Source organism: Hylobates moloch, unplaced genomic scaffold (assembly GCF_009828535.3).
Source record: "Hylobates moloch isolate HMO894 unplaced genomic scaffold, HMol_V3 SCAFFOLD_9, whole genome shotgun sequence".
Lineage (NCBI taxonomy): Eukaryota > Metazoa > Chordata > Mammalia > Primates > Hylobatidae > Hylobates > Hylobates moloch.
The window spans coordinates 2,132,536-2,153,570 of record NW_026652284.1 but is presented as its reverse complement, the minus strand read 5'-3'; the positions used below and the strand labels follow the sequence as shown (position 1 = coordinate 2,153,570).

The 21,035-nt window shown below is 51.6% G+C and overlaps 1 protein-coding gene across 5 annotated transcripts in view; it reads left to right on the top strand.

The window, feature by feature from the left end:
• The first annotated feature begins 1,661 nt into the window (after positions 1-1,661).
• The window catches only part of MMEL1 (membrane metalloendopeptidase like 1), a 40,021-nt gene continuing 20,647 nt past the window's right edge, over positions 1,662-21,035 (top strand). For 3 of the 5 annotated variants that reach the window (XM_058444385.1, XM_058444387.1, XM_058444389.1), the window contains exons 1-4: positions 1,662-1,818; positions 1,983-2,206; positions 4,769-4,959; positions 20,340-20,417. In XM_058444385.1, coding sequence (XP_058300368.1) covers positions 4,806-4,959; positions 20,340-20,417 — 232 coding nt within the window. In that variant the 5' untranslated portion in view covers positions 1,662-1,818; positions 1,983-2,206; positions 4,769-4,805. Of the gene's footprint in view, positions 1,819-1,982; positions 2,207-4,286; positions 4,361-4,768; positions 4,960-20,339; positions 20,418-21,035 lie in introns of those variants that run through there. The other 2 variants (XM_058444388.1, XM_058444386.1) reach the window with 2 other exon arrangements.

The window sequence follows — 21,035 nt, the reverse complement described above, 5'->3', positions numbered from 1 at the left end:
GGTGTCTAGGGAGAGAGTCATCTGTGTGGGTGTTTCGGGGGATGGTCTGTGCAGGTGTCTGGGGAGAGAGTCATCTGTGCGGGTGTTTGGGGTGGCTGGGTTGCACTGCCCTGGGCACCTGCAAATCTGTGAGTGTCCAGTGACTGGGGTAGGTCTCGGGGTCTGCAGCCTCCTTGGCCTTTAGCCTCCTTTCCCAGTTTCTCTTGTCTGGCAGGTGCCTCCTGCTGTCACCTAGAAGCAGGGAGAACCTGGGAATAAGGGGTCCCAAGTTTGGCAGCCCAGGTCACCAGGTGGCCTTGGGCCAGGCTGGGGGCTGCTGGGCTGGACAGGCCTGGGGTTCGGGAAGGAGGAGCATGCCCAGGGCCAGCCTTGGGGAGTTGGTTCCAAGTCCAGGGAGCCCCTGCTGAGAGTAGGCCAGACCCCTGCATCTGTTTCTCCCTCTGTGGCTTTGTACCTTAGAGACAAGAACACTGTGACATCCAGAAAGGGCCTGCTGGCACCAGGGCTGTCAGGCAGGTGGGCTCGGAAAGGCTCTGGCCCTGGCCCACTCCCAGCTCCCCAGAAAGGGCAGTCCCAGCTTCTTGCTTGGCTGGCCTCGACCTTGTTTCCATTTGGGCCAGCAGCCCAGGCAGCCTGAGGCCAGACTGCAGCTCCTGGGCTGGTTGCTGGGCTTGATGGCAGGGGGCTGCTAGGACAGCCAGCGGGCCCCAGGGAGAGACTTCCCGGGCTCAGGGTGGTGTCTGGGATCTGATCCCAGCCTGGCTGCAGCTCAAAGCCTTTCTCCTCCCAGGGCCTGGCCAACCTAAAGGGCCATAGACAAAGCCTCCGACAGCACTCAGCATGGGAGATCTGGCCGGGGCGGCCGTGGGGAGCAGTTTGCCATGGGACCCCTAGCTCTGCGGCCCAGCCCCGCCCAGATGCCCTGACACATGCCCAAGGCCTGGGCAGGAGGACTCGTTCTGGGGATTCTGAAACAGAAGCTAGGAACCTCATCAGGCCTGGAGAAACAGAAAGAGCCTGCTCTGCCTGGAACCCCCGTCCGCAAGCAGGGCTAGGTGCGGGGCTCACACTCTGATCACTGGGGACCCTTCACAAGCCACAAAGCCCTTCTGCCAGCTCCCCAGCCAAGGCTGCCCACCCTCTGTAGCTTGAGGTCTGAACCTCATGAGTTTTCTGTGGGAAGAGGGAAGCAGCCAAACCCAGGCTAGTATCTCTGGGTGGGACCCTCCTGGCAGCCGGCGCCCACCCCCTTCAGGACCACCCTTTCCCCTTGCACCTTGGCAAGATCCCCAGAACCCACCATCCTCCTTGGAGATTGAAGAGAAAGAACACCCAGGGTGGGGCCTTTGTAACCCCCCCACCGGGTGGTTGGGGCAGAGCAGAGGGTGTGGAGTAGGAGAAGGGCCTGGCCTTCCTCCCAGCAGCCCCTGGGGCCCCTTTGGACTGAAAGGTCAAGAGACAGAAGCAAGGAAGGAGGGCGGCTTGGGAAGCAGGGGCCAGAAGCCCTGAGAAGGGCACCCATGAGGCAGGGCAGCCCGGGTGCCAAGAAGCTGTCCTCAGCCCCTCCCCCCCATGCCACACCCCCAGTGGAACCTCCTGACTGTGAGCAGGTGTCACCGCCTCCAGGGAGCCCATGCCTGCATCACAAAGGAGGCCCGGAAGCCTGCAGGCAGCCTCAACTCAGCCCCAAGCCACTGCTCTCCCATCCCAGTCCCTGGAAATCCACCCACTTGGCCCAGCTCACCCCAACTCCAAGCCACTGGGACCCAGTCTCCAGGGGCCTGACTGTGGGTGGCGGCCACTCCTGAGTGAGCAAAGGTGAGTTGTGCTGAAGGAGGTACCCGGCCTGCTTTCCTGGGCCTTGAAACCCTCTCCAGGCGCTCAGCCCCTTTCTCACAAGGCTGGGCGGGGCGTCCTGTGTGTAGTCTCACCTGTGCCAGGGCAGGCAGCCCCCTCTGGCATATGGTTTATCCTACCCATAGGACCCGCTGTCCCCCATCTGTAATAACCTGGAGAGGCCACGAGTGTCCCCAGGGAGCCGCAGTGCCTTCGCCTCAGCAGACACTCCACACCTGCCCTGGGTACTCGGCTCAGTTTGAAGGTGTTTGTTTCGTGTGTGCCTTTGGGGCACATGGAGCCGTCTGTGGACACCTGCAGGACAGAATGAACTCAGGACGCAGGAGCAGATTCATTAATTCTGACCAAAGTAAGAAGTTCGTGGAAGCTGAGCTCAGACTCGTCCAAATGATTGATCCATTCATTCCTCATTCATTCATTCATTCACCCAACAGATAATGACTGAGGAATCTGGGGTGGGGATGCCAGTCTAGGTGAAGCGGCCCCCACAGAGGGAGCCCCTGCCCGTGGAGCTGACGTTCCCAGGGGGCTGCAGAAGTAGCAAGGAGATGTGGAGGTGGAGCTGGGAGTCCCTGGAGAGACACAGAGCAGGGGAGGGGCTGAGGCTCCCGGAGCTGAACCTGAGGCCGGGCCAAGGAAGGCCCCACTGGGAAGGGGACCTTGGCAGGAATCTGGGAGGCCTGCCTGGGTGGGTGGGGAGGGTGGGGGGAGAAACCTGGGGGGCCTGCCTGAGGGGAGGAGGAGGGCATAGTGAGAGGAGAGGAGGGCCAAAGAGGGTCCTGACATCAGGGCAAGGCCCGGCTCTTCCTCCAAGGGTTTGGCTACCAGGAGGCCAGGGAGTGACGGCCTCTGACTCTAGTTACAGGCCCCTGGGCCCCTGTGGTGGGGATCAGGGGGTGAGACAGACCCCTCAGGGGGAGGTGATGGGGCCTGGAACAGGCAGCGAGTGGCAGGAATGAGAAAGGGTCCAAGTGAGATGGGCTTGGAGGCTGAGGACTGGCGTGGGGCGTGGGGCGTGGACGCAGGCAGGGGAGGCAGTTGACTCCAAAGTTCAGCTTCAGCCAGTGGCAGGACAGGGATGTCTAGGGGCACAGCAGAGGCCGTCAAAGGAAGCGTCTGAGGGTGTGTGGATACGCGAACGCCGCTGTTCACAGGGCCAGGGACTGAGAGAGGTGGCTGAGGGGACAGGAAGGGAGGAGCGAGGGACCTGGAGGAGAGGAGTGAGGTCCAGGTCCCCGTCCCCACTCCTCACACGGCCAGAGGTCAGGGAGCCCTGGAGGAGTCGCCGAAATGAGCTGGCTGAGCCGCCTTTGCAGGGTGTTGCCCAGACAGGCTAAGGGACGTCTAGGATCTCCCAGGGAGTCAGGGACAGAACTCTGGCAAAGTCCACAGCAGGCGGGGGTGGGCTACAGGAGGGCGGAAGCACATTTAGCCCAGGTGCTGGCAGTCTCAGCAGCCAGTCCCTGACCCGCTGGCAGGCAGGACTGGGCCTGGCTTCCCTTCGCTGCTCCCACGTTATCCGCCTTGCCAGGTACAGGACTAAGCTGGGGCTCAGCACAGCAGGTGTGTGATTGTGTGTGACGCCTGAAAGTGCTGGAAGGCCAAAGCAACCAGCTGCTTCCCTAAGGCCGGGCAGCTTCCCAGCAGGGCTCCGAGTGCCAGCGAGGGATGTGCACATCCATGCATGTGCTCACATATGTGTACACTCACACACACAGACACGCACAGCCACACACCAGAGCACACGCACACACATGCACACCCACGCACACAATCATGCACATGCACACATGAGCACACACGCACACGTGCTCAGTCACACACATGCACACATGAGCATACACACACGTGCATATCCACGCACACACGTGCACACTCACACACATGCACACACGAGAGTACATGCACACACGCACGAGCAAGGCACACGTGCACACTCAGTCACACATGCACACACGAGAGCACACGCACACACGTGCACACTCATGTAGTCGTGCACATGCACATACCAGAACGTGTGCACACATGTGTGTGTGCAAAATCATACATCAGAACATATGCACACACACACAGTCATACACATGCACGCGCCCAACCACATGCACACACTCATTTGCACATGTGTACACTCAGGTTCACACTCCCACACACGCATACTCACATGCACACTGGAGCACTCAGACTTGGGAGCCTCCTGAGTCCGTGTCCTGTGCCCCCAACCCTTCCTGCCCAGCTCCCTGTCCTGCCTACAGCAGCAGCCTGTGCCCAGCCGTGTGTGTCTTCAAGTGCTGCCCACTGCCCTGCTGGCTCCAGAAGGTGTCCCCTCCATAGTAACAGGGTCAGGAAACGACCAGAGCTGCACACCAGCCAGGTGGCTGCCAGAGCTGAGATTCAAGGCTGCCTGGCCCTGCAGGTCCCTTCCTGGCCCACGTAGTCACGGCCTGTGTGGGTACCTACTGTTCTGGTGTCGCCCATCACTGGCTTCTGGACTCCAACAGGAAAGGTGGGCTGGGAGCCCAGAAGCCCAAGTGGCCTCCCCGACAGGTCCCTGACCTAGCGCTCAGGCCCACAGCTCAAAGACACCCAGCATGAGCAGCCCAGGCGGGCTCCACTGCAGGGGTCCCTTGACAGCACAGGAGCTGAGCCTCCTGGGTCCAGCTTGCGACCCCAAGTTGGGGGCATCCCAGTCCTAGAACCTCCATGCACTCAGAGATTCCGGCCCAGGGGTAGTGTGGAAAGTCCCAGGACCCAGTCATCCAGGGTTGTGGGCTTGGAGAGGGAGACAGGAACAGAGTGTTCCAAAGGCACCCAGCGCCCGCTCCCAGCCAGCATCCGGCCCTTCCAGCCTCGGGCCGGGCGGGCTCGGGGAGCTCCACGCCCCTCTCCCCTCTCCCCTGCCCTGGGCCTGCAGGTTCCTCCGCGGTGCTCTCCCGTCCAGAGCCCTGCTGATGGGGAAGTCCGAACGCCCCGTGGGGATGGTGGAGAGCGCCGGCCGTGCAGGGCAGAAGCGCCCGGGGTTCCTGGAGGGGGGGCTGCTGCTGCTGCTGCTGCTGGTGACCGCTGCCCTGGTGGCCTTGGGTGTCCTCTACGCCGACCGCAGAGGTGAGTGCGGGTGCCCCGCCCCGCCTGTCCCCGCTCTCCGCGCTCGCCCCGCTGCACCTGCTGCAGGGTCCGCCTGTCCCCAGCCCGAGCCCGCCCGTCAGATGGGGCAGGCGGGTCTGTACTGGGCACCCAGGGGCTCCTGGGGCCGAGCTGCGGACTCAGAGGCGGCGGGAGGGGCACTGACCTGCAGGGAGCACGCAGCCCCTTCCAGAAAGCTCTGCCCCGGCCCGGACTCACGCGCGCTGCTGCTGCGGCTCTGCACCCGCCCGCCTCCGCCGGACTCCCGGCGGGTGGGGGACGCAGACCCGTCGCCCGCCCCTCCGCGCGCCCCCTCCCTGCCTGGCCGCGCAGCCCCGGCTGGGGACCATCGGCGTCCGTGTCCCTCCCGCCGCCCGGGCTCACCTGGCTGCCTCATTCCCCCGCCGCCATCCTGCGGAGAGACCTGAGGGTCCTGCCGCCCCCGCCCCGCTCAAGGCCGGGTCAGGTCACGGGACCACGGCAGGAGGGGGCCAGGCTGGGGTCCCACGGAGACAAAGGCGTGGCCAGGGCTTCTCGCTGGAACCTCGGGCTGTCCCAGAAACACTCCCCCCGCCCCCACGCCGGCCCGTCCCTTGCTCTCCCCTCTGGGGTCAGGGGCTCCCAGGCACCCGTAGACCTGGTCACCTTCCAGCCGCCCCTGCCAGCCCCTCCGCAGGCACAGCCCTGGTCCCTCTGAGACCGGGCAGCGCGCACACATCGAGGAGCAATGCCCACCCCCGGGGCAGGTGCGCAGGGCGCTCCCACCATGGCAGGCGCCGGACTCAGAGCTCACGGCGGACCTCACACCCCAGGCCCAACAATGGGGCGCCCCAGCCTGTGTTACTAGAATGCTCCCTCGTGTCTGGACCCCTGCGCACTGCCTGGGACCATCCCTCCACCCCTGCGGGAGGCTGTGTCTGTGAAGCAGAAGTGGGTGCTGCCTGTGGATGTGCAGGGCGTCCCGGCCCGGGGCTGCATGGCTGGCCACCGTACAGTGTGGCTGCTGCCCAGACCGCAGCCCCTGGCCCTCTAGGGTCTCCCCTGGGACAGAGCGGCCCTGCGACCTCCATAGGCGATGGGCAGTGGGGGAGGGGAAGGCTCACTCACCCTGAGGAACCCAGAGCCCAAGGGAAGCTCTGTTCAGAGCCTGCTGGGCTCAAAACACCTGCTTTCCAAGCTTTCATAAAACAAGGCTGACCCCACACACACCCCCAGCTGTGGGATAGGAGGAGGCCTCTCTCTTCTGGGTCGTGCCAAGGGGCCTGAGCCCACCCATCCCAGAGAGACCCTCCCTGCCCAGCCAGGTGCCTCGGGAGGGCTCCACGGTGCCATGGATCTCAGCAAAGCCTGCCTCCACCCACTCCAGTGTGGAAACGGGCCCTGGATCCCCTCCCTCCAGGGAGGCAGAGCCCTCTGTTCCCCCGTCAAGACCCCTGTGCGTCAAGACCCCCACCAGGAATGACCCCACAGCTGACCTTGGCCTCAGTCCAGGATTGTTTGTGGAAGGTTTTCTAAGCAGTTATTATCATTTATTTCTATGTATTTTCTCATTTCCATTATGACTTTTTCATCGACTTATAAGTCATTTAGAAATTTTTTTAATTTCCAGACATGAGTTTTTAGTTACTTTTTAAAAATTATTGATTTCTAACTTAATTGTGTTGTCAGAAACCATGGTTTATGCCATTATTTTTGTGGTTCTTTCTTTGATATTTGCTGGGCTTGCTTTGGGGCTAGCACTTGATCAATTTTATAAATAACCCCTGTGTGCTGTGGAACAGGCTCAGTCACCAAATGCTGAGTAATGGTGTCTATACACATCCAGTAGATCAATCAAGTCTTCTACATATTGGTTTTTTTTCCATTCTCTTGATCTCAAAAGAATGAAAGTTTTTGAAAGATCAAGAAAACGATTTCTTAAAATCATGTACTGAAATGTATATGCTAAAATCTTGCACTAAAGAATCACCCATTCTTGTAGTTACATCGAATATTACCTAATTTACCTATTTAAGGCTATATTACTATGTGAATGCAAATTTAAGTATGAATTATAAAATTAGTTTCATAAATTTAATATTGTATTAAGATACACATATGAAGTCAATATATCTTTCACTTCATGAAACTGTGTAGTCACCGTTTCTGACTTAACAAGGCTTTTTGCCTTGAATCCTGTTGAGCCTGACATGAGTACTAGCTACTCAGCATTTGCTGTGTCTATTTTTCCCATTCTTTTTCTTTGAAACTTTTCATCTCCTCAGCTTTAGATGTGTCTCTTTCAATCGTGTATGGCTGGATTGGGGGTTTGTCTATTTTTAATTGGAGGATTTTGTCGGTTTATAATTACCAGGACGACTAAAATGTATGTTTTCCTATTGTGTTCTTTTGTGTGTCTCATGCTTTTTTTCTCTTTTCTTGCCTTGTTTTGGATCAACCTATCATTATTTCCTCTATTTTCCCTCAACTAACTTGGAAGTTTTGTATTTCTATCTTTTTGACAGTTATCTTAGATTTTTTGTTTTAATTATTTTTAAAGTTATAAACTTTCTTTTATAAAATCAAATGTTTTTACAAAAATGACAGTGAGAAATACAGTCTCATGTCCATCCTAGAATTCTACTCCTCCAAAGCAACTGTATTCATTTTCTAGTACAGGGGTTGGCAATAGGCTCATAGGCCAAATCTGGCCCCTTGCTTGGCCAAATCTGGCCCCTTGCTTGTTTTTGTAGATAAAGTTTTATTGGAACACAACCAGACCCATTCATTTATGTACTATCTATGGCTTCTTTCCTGCTAGGACAGCAAGGTTGAACAGGTGAGATGAAGCATGTATGTGGCCCACAAAACCTCAAATATTTACATCTGGATTTTTACAGAAGTCCAGCCCCAAGACTGGAGTGCCCCTCGTGTGTATAAACCTCGTCCGTGAACCCTTCTCTCTTTATCATACAGTTTAGATCATGAGGAGGCATTATCAGATTGTGGTTAGCACCCAGGCTCCCAGTTTTTGACCACTCAGAAAGCTCAATCCACATACCTCTTCCCCAAATTTCTTTGTCGCCAATTTTCCAGTCATGCTTCTTCCAAGTCCCTGACCATCCAGCCAAACCGCTGGCTACAGCCCATGAATCGGTACATAATCGCACATCTGGCCACGTCTCCTTCCAAGCAAAGTGCACAACAAGGTGCGCTGCTTGAAGTTCTGCCCACTGGGAAGATTTCCCTTCACCGCTGTCCTTCACAGATGTCCTGGAAAGGGGCTGTAGTGCTGCAGCTGTTCACTTGTGGGTGGTGCCTGCATATCATGCAGAACCATCTGTGAACCAGGTCCTAGTCTTCTCTTCCTCTGTCAACTGGTCATAGGGAACTCCCCATGAGGCTATTGGTGCAGGCTAGAGGAGAGAAGGCAGGGTGAGAGAAGTAAAGACCATGGGCATTTGAGCCACTTCCTCATGTAACTTACTTGTGCCTTCAGGACCTGCTTGAGCCCGATCATGTATATACCACTTCCATCTGATGATGGAATGCTGCTGTGCATGACCCACTTTATGGCTAGATGGGTCAGAAAGCACCCAGTTCATGATAGGAAGTTCAGGTCGCATGGTGACTTGGTGACCCGTAGTCAAACATTCACTTTCCACCAAAGCCCAGTAACAGGCCAAGAGCTGTCTCTCGAAAGGAGAGCAGTTAACTGCAGAAGATAGCAGGGCCCTGCTCCAGAATCCTAGAGGGCTCTGCTGTGATTCACCCACAGGGGCCTGCCAAAGGCTCCAAACAGCATCCCTATGTATCTGCCACTGACACTCCAAGCACCATTGGATCTGCTGGGTCATACAACCCAAGTGACAGAGCAGCTCGCACAGCAGCCTGGACCTGTTGCAGAGCCTGCTCCTGTTCTGGACCCCACTCAACACTGGCAGCCTTTTGGGTCACTTGATAAATGGGCTGAAGTAACACACCCAAATGAGGAATGTGCTGCCTCCAAAATCCAAATAGGCCCATTAGGCCTGAGACACCTTGTCTCAGATGAAACTTTGGACTCGGAATTTTGAGTTAATGCCAGAATGACTTCAGACTTTGGGGGACTGTTGGGAAGGCATGATTGGTTTCAAAATGTGAGAAGGACATGAGATTTGGGAGGGGCCGGGGGCAGAATGATATAGTTTGGCTCTGCGTCCCCACCAAATCTCATGTCAAATTGTAATCCCCGTGTGTCAGGGGAGAGGCCTGGTGGGATGTGATTGGATCATGGGGGTGGATTTCCCTCTTGCCGTTCTCGTGATAGTGAGTGAGTTCTCACGAGATCTGGTTGTTTGAAAGTGTGCAGCTCCTCCCCCTTCGTGCTCTCTCTCTCCCCTTCTCCACCATGGTGAGACGTGCTTGCGTCCCCTTTGCCTTCTGCCATGATTGTAAGCTTCCTGAGGCGTCCTAGCCACGCTTCCTATATAGCCTGAGGAACTGGGAGTCAATGAAACCTCTTTTCTCCATAAATTACCCAGTTTCAGGTAGTTCTTTCTAGCAGTGTGATAATGGACGATACAAGTAGAGACTGAGATCAATAGCATTTGCACTGGGCCTGGAACACACTGTTAAGAACGTAAGAGCTACTGCCGTCATTAGTAATATTCTGTATTATTGGCAACATCGTCACCATACACTGCTGTGGGAGGGTCTGAGATACTTCTTTGCAGACTCCAATATTTGTCAAAACATAAAATCAGGAGCCTCATGAATAGTGTTTAAATTTTTAACATAATAATACATTGCACCATTTGGTATATGAGTCTTTTTGAAATGGTATATGTAGGACGGTTTCCTAATATACAGAATTAGGTACACCTCCTCTTCCATCAGTGCGTGAGTGTGAGGGATTGAATTCCTCTAGTTAGGAGTTAGCTGGCTGGGGGTTCTACTGCTGTTGTTACCCACAGTGCACCTCAGACTCACATTTCTCCAGCAATGAGCTCCTGTTCCCTGCGCTTAGAGAAGTCAGCCCGGGGACCAGATGGTTCTCTCCTCTTGCCTGCTCCAGCCTTGGCCTTCAGCAGTCTGGATGCCCATGACACAGAGGGCATCCTCCCCATGCCCTGGTCCTTCTGTGAGTGGTGAGTTGCTGTTGCTGGTCAGTACTAGGCTCGGGCTGAAGGTGGGGGCTCTGTGGTGTCGTGGCCCAGTCTCAGGCTTAGGCAGGCCTAGTATACCTGGGGCTGGGGATGTGCCTCTTGGCATCCCTACCCCATCCCCATGTCAACCAAGCTTCGCCCTGTGCCTGAGTTGCCCACCCCTCCTCTAGAGGCAGGAGACCACTGCTTGATGTCAGTCTAGGATTCTGGGCCCACAAGGATCTCCTGCCCTTCTATGGGCCGAGGATTTTTTGCTCCTGACCCTCCTACAGAACAGGGGATTTGCCTGGTCCCTGGTCGTGAGAGGGGTTCCACCTGCCTCAGTGGTTTAAAGCTTTTGCTCCCTGCCAGACGAGTATAGTTTCATGTCTCAGCCAAAGCAGGTCCCTGCCTCCATCCCTGGGCCACCAAGGGAGGCTCTCTCCAGCCTTCTGAGACCTGCCCCAGTCTTTCTCATAGGCATCTGGGGAAGGCCATGGACAGAACATGGAATGAGTGAAAACCTCTTCGTGATGGGGGCTCCCAGCTACTCCAAACTCATGTAGCAGCCCACACTGGGCCTGTAAGAATGTGTGAAAAATTTTAGCTGATTTCTTCTGACCCACTTGGAACATCTCTTTCTCTCAGGTCTTGGCCAAAGGGAAATAATTTACATATCTGGCCTTTCCTTGGAGGGCCTTGTCACTCGGAAATTGTTTACCTGATTGTCTTTGACCTCAGGTCTTGGATGGGCTCCAAAAAGTTGTGCTTTTTGTAGATTATTTGGCTTTTTGTTGTACAGAAGGAAATGATATTCAATTGCAGCTTTTGATGTCCTAGGCAAAAAGCAGAACTTCTCTACCTTGAACTTTTATGCTTATTTAACTTAAATATTAATCAATATCTCTATTAATTTCTTCCAAACAATACAAGCATTTAGAACAGTTTAACTCTTCGCACCACTACCCAGCCTGTTCACATGTTATTGCCGTTAAGAACTTGGTTTGTTGTTTTTTTTTTTTTTTATACGGAGTCTTACTCTGTTGCCAAGCTGGAGTGCAGTGGCTCGATCTCGGCTCACTGCAACCTCTGCCTCCTGGGTTCAAGCGAGTCTCCTGCCTCAGCCTCCTGAGTAGTCGTGCCATTGCATGATGATGGATGAAACTCCATCTCCAAAACAAAAAAAAAAAATGTACATTGGTTCAGTCCAGAAGGGTGGGACAACTCCAAGTAGGGGCTTCCACATCACAGGTAGATTCAAAGGTTTTCTGATTGCAGTTAGCTGGAAGAGTTTATCTAAAGACTTGGAACCAATAGAAGGGAATGTCTGGGTTAAAATAAGGGGTTGTGGAGACCAAGGTCCTTGTTATATAGGTGAAGCTTCCAGGTAGCAGGCTTTGGAGAAAATAGATTGTAGTTCTTATTAGACTTAGTCTGTTCTCTCAGTCTTAAGGTCTCTGGTTTGTTCGTTTTTGAGACAAGGTCTCACTCTGTCACTCAGGCTGGAGGGCAGTGGTGCGATCACAGCTCACTGCAGCCATGACCTCCTGGGCTCAAGTGATCCTCCCACCCCAGCCTCCCAAGTAGCTGGGACCAGAGGCACATGCCACCACACCTGGCTATGTTTTTCTATTTTTTGTAGAGATGGGTCTCACTGTGTTGCTCAGGCTGGTCTCAAACACCTGGGCTCAAGTAGTCCTCCCGCCTCAGCCTCCCAAAGTTCTGGGATTATAGGTGTGAGCCATCACACCTGGCATGTCTCTGTTTTAAGGTGAATGCTGGTCAGCTGTGCCTGAATTCCAATGAGAAGAGGGTATAATGGGGCACATCCAACCCCCACTTCCCATCATGGCCTGAACTCGTTTTTCAGGTTAACTTTGGAATGCCCTTGGCCAAAGGGAGGGTCCATCAGTCACTTGGAAAACTTAGTTTATTTTTGGTTCACACTCTCTTCCCACAGGCCACGTGCTTTTTTTTTCATTATTTTATTGTTTAAAAATGTTTTCCCACTTTAATAAGCTGGTCTACCAAATGGCCACCTTCTTGCTGTGTCCTCATGTGGTGGAGACAGACAGTGAGCTCTGTCATTTCTTCTCCCTCTTATGAGGGCACCAGCCTTACCGGGTTATGCCTCCTGCCAGCCCTGCCCATTGAGCTGATTTTAAACCTCCTCACAGGCCCTATCTCCAAATAGTCACATTAGGGGTTAGGGCTTCAAACCACGAAGTCAGTCCATAACAGGCCCCAAACAGAGTGAGACCCAGGAATCTTGTAGGGTAAGACCTCTGAATCCCACATGCATTTGAGGCCTTGCTTGTGATCAGGCAAGTTTGGGGAGCCCTGCTTGAAAATAATCTATCAGCATCAAACTCTTAGCTCTTGTCTATGTGAAAATTACTTTATTTAGTGCTCATCCTTCAGTGATCATTTAATTGGTTAAACGAGTCTGAGCTGTTATTTTCTCTCAATATCTTGAAGGTTTAGCTTTCATGTCTTATGACTCCCCTTGCTGCTGTTCAGACGTAGCTTCAGAGAAAAGCGCAGTCAGCCTAACTGCCGTTCCTCTGTTGGGTGAACCATGTTTTCTCCCTGAGCTATGTTCTTTTTGTCTTGGATATTCTGAATTCTTATCATGAGTTGTCTAGCTGTGAAGTTATTTGTATGTATTCTGCTGTGGATTTGTTGTGATTCATGAAGCTGAGCACTGATAACATTTATTAATGTTGGAAAATTGTACCCGTTATCTTCCTGGGTCGTGTATTTCCCACATCATCCCTTTTCTCTCCTTTTCCATTTTCCACTGCATATCTGCTCCATTTTTCCCACTGTCCTCCGTGTCTTTCAGCTTTTCTTTCATATTTTCCATCTCGTTGACTTTCTCCTGCATTCTGGGTCAGTTCTTTAGAGCTACACTTCATTTCACTAAATCTTCCGTTCTGTTATGTCTGTTGCTTAACTCAGCCTTTTGGGTTTGTAGTTGTTTTTGTTCTTTAAATCTCAACAACTACGTGGTTTTATTTCTAGAATTTACAATGGATCCTTTTTCAAATTGATTTTTTATTGTTCCTTGTTCTTACTTTTGATTTTTTTTTTTCTTTGATAGAGTCTCACCCTGTCACCCAGGCTGGAGTGCAGGGGCACAACCTGGGATCCATGCAACCTCTGCCTCCTGGATTCAAGTGATTCTCATGCCTCAGCCTCCTGAGAAGCTGGGATTACAGGTGCCCGCTGCCATGCCTGGCTAATTTTTGTAATTTTAGTAGAGACAGGGTTTCACCATGTTGGCCAGGCTGATCTCAAACTCCTGACCTCAAGTGATCTGCCCACCTTGGCCTCCCAAAGTGCTAGGATTACAGGCATGAGCCACCACACCTGGCCTAGTTTTGATTCTTTTTAAAGCATTTCAAACATACTTATGTTATTTTATTTTAGCAATTGGGGTCTTAAAAACCAGCCCAACACTCACTGGCATAAAACAATGATTTATTGTGAGGCACCTCCACTGTTTGCCTGGGGTCATCTGACCTAGGTTGGGCTCAGCTGGGGTGCTCTGTCCATGTAACTTTCATCCTCCTACTGGAGCCCAGCAAGCATTCCTGGGCAGATCCCTCTCCTGGCAGTGAAAGAAATCCAAAAGGACAGGTGAAAACATGCAAGGCCTGTTGGGGCCCAGGCTCAGAACTGGAACACTGTCATTCCCACCTCATTCTGTTGGCCAAAGCAAGTCACTTGAGCCACCCACAGTCAAGAGATAGAAGAAAAAAAATACTTTGTCCCTTTTGTGGGAGCAACTACAGAGTCACATGGCCAAGGCACGGATGCAGAGAAGACTCAGATCCAGGGCCAGTGGTGCCAGCTTCCATACGTTCTGGATCAGATCATTCCTAATTGGCAATCTTTGGGGTTCTGGTTTTGCTGTTTGTTGTCTCTCACTAATGTAAGATTTTCTTTTTAAAAAATGTAAATACATATTCAAATTGGCTTTATCTATGGGGATCCTGTGTTATTGGGCTGAGAAATGTTCCCTCTGGAGAAAATGTATTTGTTTTCATCGGGCACCTTGGGACACTACCAGCCTGGAGTTTCTTTGAATTGGCTTCTCGGCGAGAGGTTTCCTTGGCCACACAGTTCTGTAAACTCAACAGCAGTATGACAAGCTGTCTGTGATTACACATCCTCCAGGGAGGGTGTTTCTTTCTCCGCTCTGTGAAGTTCTTTGTGGCTTTGTTTCTTCTGAAAGAGGGTTGGAGAAGGGAGGAAAGAGAAAAAAGTGTAAATGATTTGCATCAAGATTGTTTTAGTCCATTGGTGTTGCTCTACAGGAATACCTGAGACTGAGTAATTTATAGAGAAAAGAGGTGGATTTGGCTGACAGTTCTGCAGGCTGCACAGGAAGCATGGCTCCCCATCTACTTCAGGCTGTTCCACTCATGGTGGAAGGTGAAGGGGAGCCCGTGCGCGCAGGTCATATGGCAAGAGAAAGAGAGAGAGAGAGAGAAGTGCCAGGCTCTTTTCAAGCCACTCAGGGGCACCAAGCCATTCATGAAGAATCAGCTCCACGACCCAAACACCTCAACACCTCCCACCAGTCCCCACCCCCAACATTGGGTATCACATTTCAGCGTGACACTTGGTAGGGAAAAATAAACTATATCCAAACCGCGGCAGAGGGTCTTATTCAAATCAAGGCATTTGGAAAGCTTTAGGAAAACAAAACCTTCAGAGGAAATGTCAAAAATAGTTTTTAAAATGTAGAAAGCCTATGTAAAAATGATTGGCGTATTACAGAAGTTATTCAGGCAAATATAAAAGAACAGAGAGAAGATCCTGTGTCGACTGAGTATTCAGGAAAGCTGCCCCTTTTTGGAATTATGAAAAAGAAAAATCTCCTTTTGGGGAGTTCATTGACTGTGTTTCCTGTGATCATATTGTAGCATTAGGGTAAGATTTTGTTTCTTTTCAGCCATTGTGGCAAAAGGGTCTCATTGTTTTTGCTTTTTCTCTTAGAAGAACAGAGCTGTTGAATGCCAGTATGGGGTCTGGAGATCCATGCCCTGCCACTCCCCCAAGGAAAGTGACCAAGTGATCTTGCCTCCCCAACAGTTTTCCCAAGAAAAGTAGAGATGAGGAACCTCACAAGCTTCTTTTTTTTTTTTTTTTTTGAGATGGAATCTCGCTCTGTCGCCCAGGCTGAAGTGCAGTGGCGCAATCTCAGCTCACTGCAACCTCCACCCACTGCATTTAAGTGATTCTCCCACATCAGCCTCTCGAGTAGCTGGGATTACAGGCATGCACCACCACGCCTGACTAATTTTTGAATTTTTAGTAGAGATGGGGTTTTGCCATGTTGGCCAGGCTGGTCTTGAAGTGATCCTGGCCTCAAGTGATCCACCTTCCTTGTGATGATTAAATGAGACACTGTAAGTTAAGGGATGACATGGAAAAAACATGCCTAGCTCATCTAATTCAGTTTTGAAAGTGTTGCTCAGGAGCCCACTACATTCTCAGGCAGCCCTTGATCTGCAGCATCTGGTGAATTTCCTTGGGGGTTTCCCCCATCAACAAGTCTACGGGAGAGCCTATGTTGGGAATGCAGCGCGGGCAGTAGAGGCAGGATGCAGGCATGAAGGAGGCATGGACTCACCTCTTCAGTTGTCCTAATTTGTTCTGGATACATCTGACTAGATGGGAAACAAATGAATCAGAGGCACTGTTTGGGTCCAGGTCTCCCGTTACACTTTGCTCCCTCTTTACCCTTTCTCAGGCTCATCATTCTTGCCTACCAATCTGGTCTTCCCACTGATTTCTTGTCCCTTCTGAGTGAAGACCTTTTAGCATTTGTTGTGGTGCACATCTGGTAGAGACAAATGTTCTCAGCTTTGGTCTAAAATGTCTCTATTTCACTTTCACTTTTGAAATATGTTTTCGCTGGGTATAGAATTATAAGCTGATAATGTATTATTGTTTTTTTCAAACACTTAAATAGCTCATTCCATCGTCTTCTGGCCTTCATTCTTTCTGGTAAGAGGTCACCATCATTCTTACTGTTGTTCCCCTCAATATAATGTGTCTTTTTTTCCTCTAGCTGCTTTTTTTTTTGAGCTAGGGTCTCACTCTGTTGCCCAGGCTGGGGTGCAGTGGCATAATCACAGCTTACTGAAACATCCCCCCTCCCAGACTCAAGCAATCTTCCCACCTCAGCCTCCCAAACAGCTGGAACCACAGGTGTCCACCATCATGCCCAGCTAATTTTTGTTTTGTAATTTTTTTATAGAGGTAAGTTTTCTCCATGTTGCCCAGGCTGGTCTCAACTCCTGGACTCAAGCAATCCACCTACCTCAGCCTCCCAAAGTGCTGGGATGCAGGCATGAGCCACCATGCCCAGTCCCACTGACTGCTTTTAAGTATGTCTTGAAATTATTAATTCTGAATTTCTCTTTATCTTTAGTCCTCCACAGTTTGACTGTGATGCTGCTGGATATGGTTTTCTTTGTATTTGCCCAGCTTGGGATACACTGCCCTTCTTGGGGTATATTTATATCTTTTATCAACTTTAAATATTTATTGGTCAGTATCTCTTCAGAGATTGTTCTCTGGGTCTCTAGTTATATATATGTTAAGCCACTTAACATTATCCTACAGGTCTAAGATATTCTGTTCAGATTTCCTTCAGTAATATTTCAAAAATTTAGAACAATTTTAGATTTACAGAAGCATTGCAAAATAGTACAGAAATCCCTATATACCCCACCCCCAGTCTCCCCTATTATGAACATCTTGCATTAGCCTGATACATTTGCCACAGTAGTGAACCAATAGTGATAATATTACTATTAACTAAAGTTCATACTCAATTCAGATTTCCCTGTTTTCCCTCATGTCCTCTTACCGTTCCAGGGTCATATCAAGAACACCATGTCTTCTCAGGCTCCTCTTGGCTGTGATGGTTTCTCAGACTTTCATTGTTTTCTTGTTTGTGTTTTTGTTTTTTATGATCTTGACAGTCTTGAGGATTACTGATCAGGTGGAATGATCCTCAATTGGAATTAGCCTAATGGTTTTCTCATGATTAGACTGGGGTAACACATGTTGGAGAGGAAGGCCGCAGGTCACAGGTGCACACTTTCAATGACTGGACTTATCACTGTTGATGTTAACCCTAATTGCCTGGCTAGAGGTAGTGTCTGGTTTCTGCACTGCAAGTTACTTTTTTCCCTTCTTTTTCATAGTGCAGTCTTTGAAAGGAAGCCACTGTCTGCAGCTCACACCTGAGGAGTGGGGACTTATGCTCCACATCCTTAGAGGCAGAGTATCTACCTAAAGTATTTGGAATTCTTCTGTATGAGAGATTGGTCTATTCTCCCTGATTTGTTTATTTACTCAATGATTTGCGGATATTCATTTTACACTTTGCATTATAATCCACTACTATATTGCGTTGCTCAAATTGTTCCAACTCTGGCCATTGGGAGTTGTCAGTTGCTTCTATGACCCTCTGATGTATCCCCATTATCATGAATTTGGGGTGAGTTTTTTTGCGGGGAGCACTTTCTTACTTTTTGACATTTCAACATGCTCCAAGCTCATCTTGTATGTTTCCTACCCCAGTTGTATAATCAACCATTTTTCTAAGGAGCCCTGGCTTCTTTTATTGGATAATGGTTTCAAAAACCAAGAGCTTCTAGGATAATGTGGTGTCTGAAAAACAAACAGAAACCAAGAGCTGAGTCCTATTCTTTGCTTATTGCTACTCCTCAGTTGGTGTTGCTTCTAGTCTAGCTCACCTGGCAGAACAAAGGAATATGTATGTATACATGAACCCATCTAGATACTCATATCGATAAATATTTATTTATGCAACCATCTGCATCTATATTAAGCTAAAAATGAGTTCACACTGTTGTCTCCAACTCCACTCCACCACCACATGGACCATTCTAACTTCCTTCCTTTCCTTGTCTGTAACTTCTCACTGCAGCAGCAATAAGCCCAGCCACCTGCTATCCACTTACTTTTTCCGTTCCAATATACATGTGTAGTGGTTTCAGAATTAAGCTGGGATCCCATGAAGGACAACTTTATCAACTAGAGTACAGCGCTTATGTACAGCTTCCTTTGCCTTTAGTCTCATAGACTCTACTCATTTCTAAAGTTACTTAGGTCAACACTTTATTCCCCTATCCATTTCAGTGAGATCGCTTTATTCATCTGTCTTGAGTCTCATTCTGCGTTTCATCCTGGGATTCCCCTGACAGTCTAAATAATTTTTTAAATTTGCATACAATAAGGTTTACTATTTGTGCTATAACATTCTGTGGGTTTTGACAAATGCGTTCAGCATTCACCATCACAGTATCGTACAGAATAGTTTCACTGCCAAATGTGTTCACCATTCACCATCACAATATCGTACAAAATAGTTACCATTCACCATCACAGTATTGTACAGAATAGTTTCACTGCCAAATGCATTCACTATTTGTCATTTTTTGCCCCCAAAAGTCCCTTGTTCTTCACCTTTTCAACCTCTTCAACATCCATTTTCCCAAACTCCTGGCAACTCTCTTCTCTAAAGTTTTGTTTTTCCAGAATGTCACATAATTGGAATCAGACAGTATGTAGCTCATAGCTTTTTTTTTTTTTTTGAGACAGGGTCTCAGTCTGTCTCCCAGGCTGGAGTGCAGTGGTGCAATCTCAGCTCACTGAAGCCTCAACCTCCCAGGCTCAAGCAGTCCTCCCACCTCAGCCTCCCAAGTAGCTGGAACTACAGACGTGTGCTGCCATGCTTGAATGGCCTTGCCTGGCGCATCTGCCCCTCCTCATGCTTTGACTCCAAAGGCAGAGCAGCCACAGGCCTCTCCTCTCCTGGGAAGGCCTCATTCTTCCCTGGAATTGGACTCATGCTGGTTTCTCCATGTCCTCAGCTCTCGTGGGTTTCTAAAAGTGCCCATGCTGTAGCTTCTCCAGCTTGCTCTCCTGGCTAGAGTGGGGGCCACAGTCAATTTCAACTTTCTGCATCCTAATCAGAAGCAGAAAGCCCTTGCCCTCCTTGTCACCACTTTGGTCAGAGGTGATGTCCCTCGAATCCACTCTTTTGCTGAAGTGAGGCCCTCTGGAGTCCACTATCCAGTCTCTGGTCCATAAGCTCTGGGTTACTGCAATTGGCAAATGCCACAGGGCAGCCCTGCCTTCTGCTCGCACTCACCACCTCCTTTCCGTTGCTGGCCTGGGGGGTTCCTTTGCTCTGAAGCTCAGCCTTGCCCTTCAGCACTTTGCCTCGGTGTGTGCAGCATGCAGCACTTTCTCCCTGTTTCCACCGGGCAGGGGGCTCCTTGAGGGATGGGCCCTATTAGGCTCACATCTGAACTCCAGCATCTGGCCTGGCTCACAGTCATCATCCAGTGTTGGATTAATGGCTTTTTGAATGGCCAGGCCCCCAAGGAGCTGATATTTCTGTGGCTTCTAGCACCCTCTCTGCAGTCTCTGCCCAGGGCTAGGCCAGGTTCCAGGCCTGCCAACAGCCCTGATCTGAATGAGCCCTGTTCCCTCCTTCCACTCAGTCCTCTGTGTGCCTCACTGCTGGAGAAATTCGGCCACAAGCCAGGTCTGAGGGTAGCCAGGCCTGGCTTGTCATCTCTCTGGACCTGGGGTCCTCTCTTCTCTCCACCCCACCCTCCTCTCCCACACCTCTCTCCAGGCAGTTGACAGCCAACCCAGGAGCCCCCGATGCTGACCAGGCAGGCCCCTCCCAGCAGGCAGTAGAGAGATGGAGGGAGGGTGGCTTGGCACCTTCAGCGGACAGTGAGGGTGGAGAGGCTGGGGACAAGGGTCATTAGTGGGAAGTCACCCTCTCTGAAAAGGCCCTGTCCCTCTAAATGAGCCTGCCCTGTGGGACTCCAGGAGCGTGCCACCTTGTGTGGGCCTGGTCAGGGTCAGGAAGATCCTGAGGTAGGGACCCCTCTAGGCCCTGGCACATCGGGGACCTTGGGGTGGGTGGAGGGAGAATTAAAGGGTGGGGCTGGCAAGGCAGGGCAAACCGCCCCCCATTCAAGCCCAGTGGGAGATAGATTGAAGCTGGCCCCTGCAGTGAACTCCGTGGATCTCCTGTCTCGCTGCCCTGGGGACCAGCCCTCACTACAGGGGTAGGGCTGCAGCACCCAGCACTGTGGGAAAATGGCGTGCCGACCCAGGGAGGCCCCCAGCACCCCAGGGAGCTGCAGGCAGGAGGCCGAAGCTGAGCGCTGTGTTTCTCCCCAGGGAAGCAGCTGCCACGCCTTGCTAGCCGGCTGTGCTTCTTACAGGAGGAGAGGACCTTTGTAAAACGAAAACCCCGAGGTAGCCTTTGCCTTCCCTTCCAAAACAGCCCCAGGCAGGTGGGCGCAGGCCTCCCAAGGTGGGGGGACTCCGTGAAGGGGCAGGGGCTGGGTTCTGCCCAACCCTCATGTGCTGGAGGAGGGCCATGGGGAGAGGACAGTGGCAGAGACCTCAGCTGGGTGCACCTGCTGGATGCAGGAGGCTTACTGGGCACTGTGGACACTCCGCACCCGCTCCTGCGTGGCCTCGGCACATTCAATTCCACCGGCTGGCACACGGGTGGGGCAGGCCGGGGCAGGGCATGCAGAGAGGGGCAGCAAGGCAGGCTGCCTGGAGGAGCTGGCCCTGGCAGCAGGTGAGAGTGGGCTGGGCAGAAGGCAGGAGGGCAGAATGGCCGGCTTCAGCCCTTGGGGCCTGGGGCAGCTGTGGGGGTGCATGGAGGCATAGGGTGTAAAGGGGCTCCCAGGTCCCTGCAGGGGTCAAGGACAAAGAACGAAGCTCACTATCACTGAAGGCCTCCTGCCTGGGCCACCTGGGGAGGACTTGGGCTGCCAGGCTGGACCACCCATGGGGGTGGAAGATGGGGTGGAGGGCCACGCCCCACCCCCACCAGCCTATGCTTTGGTTACCCTGGCCTTG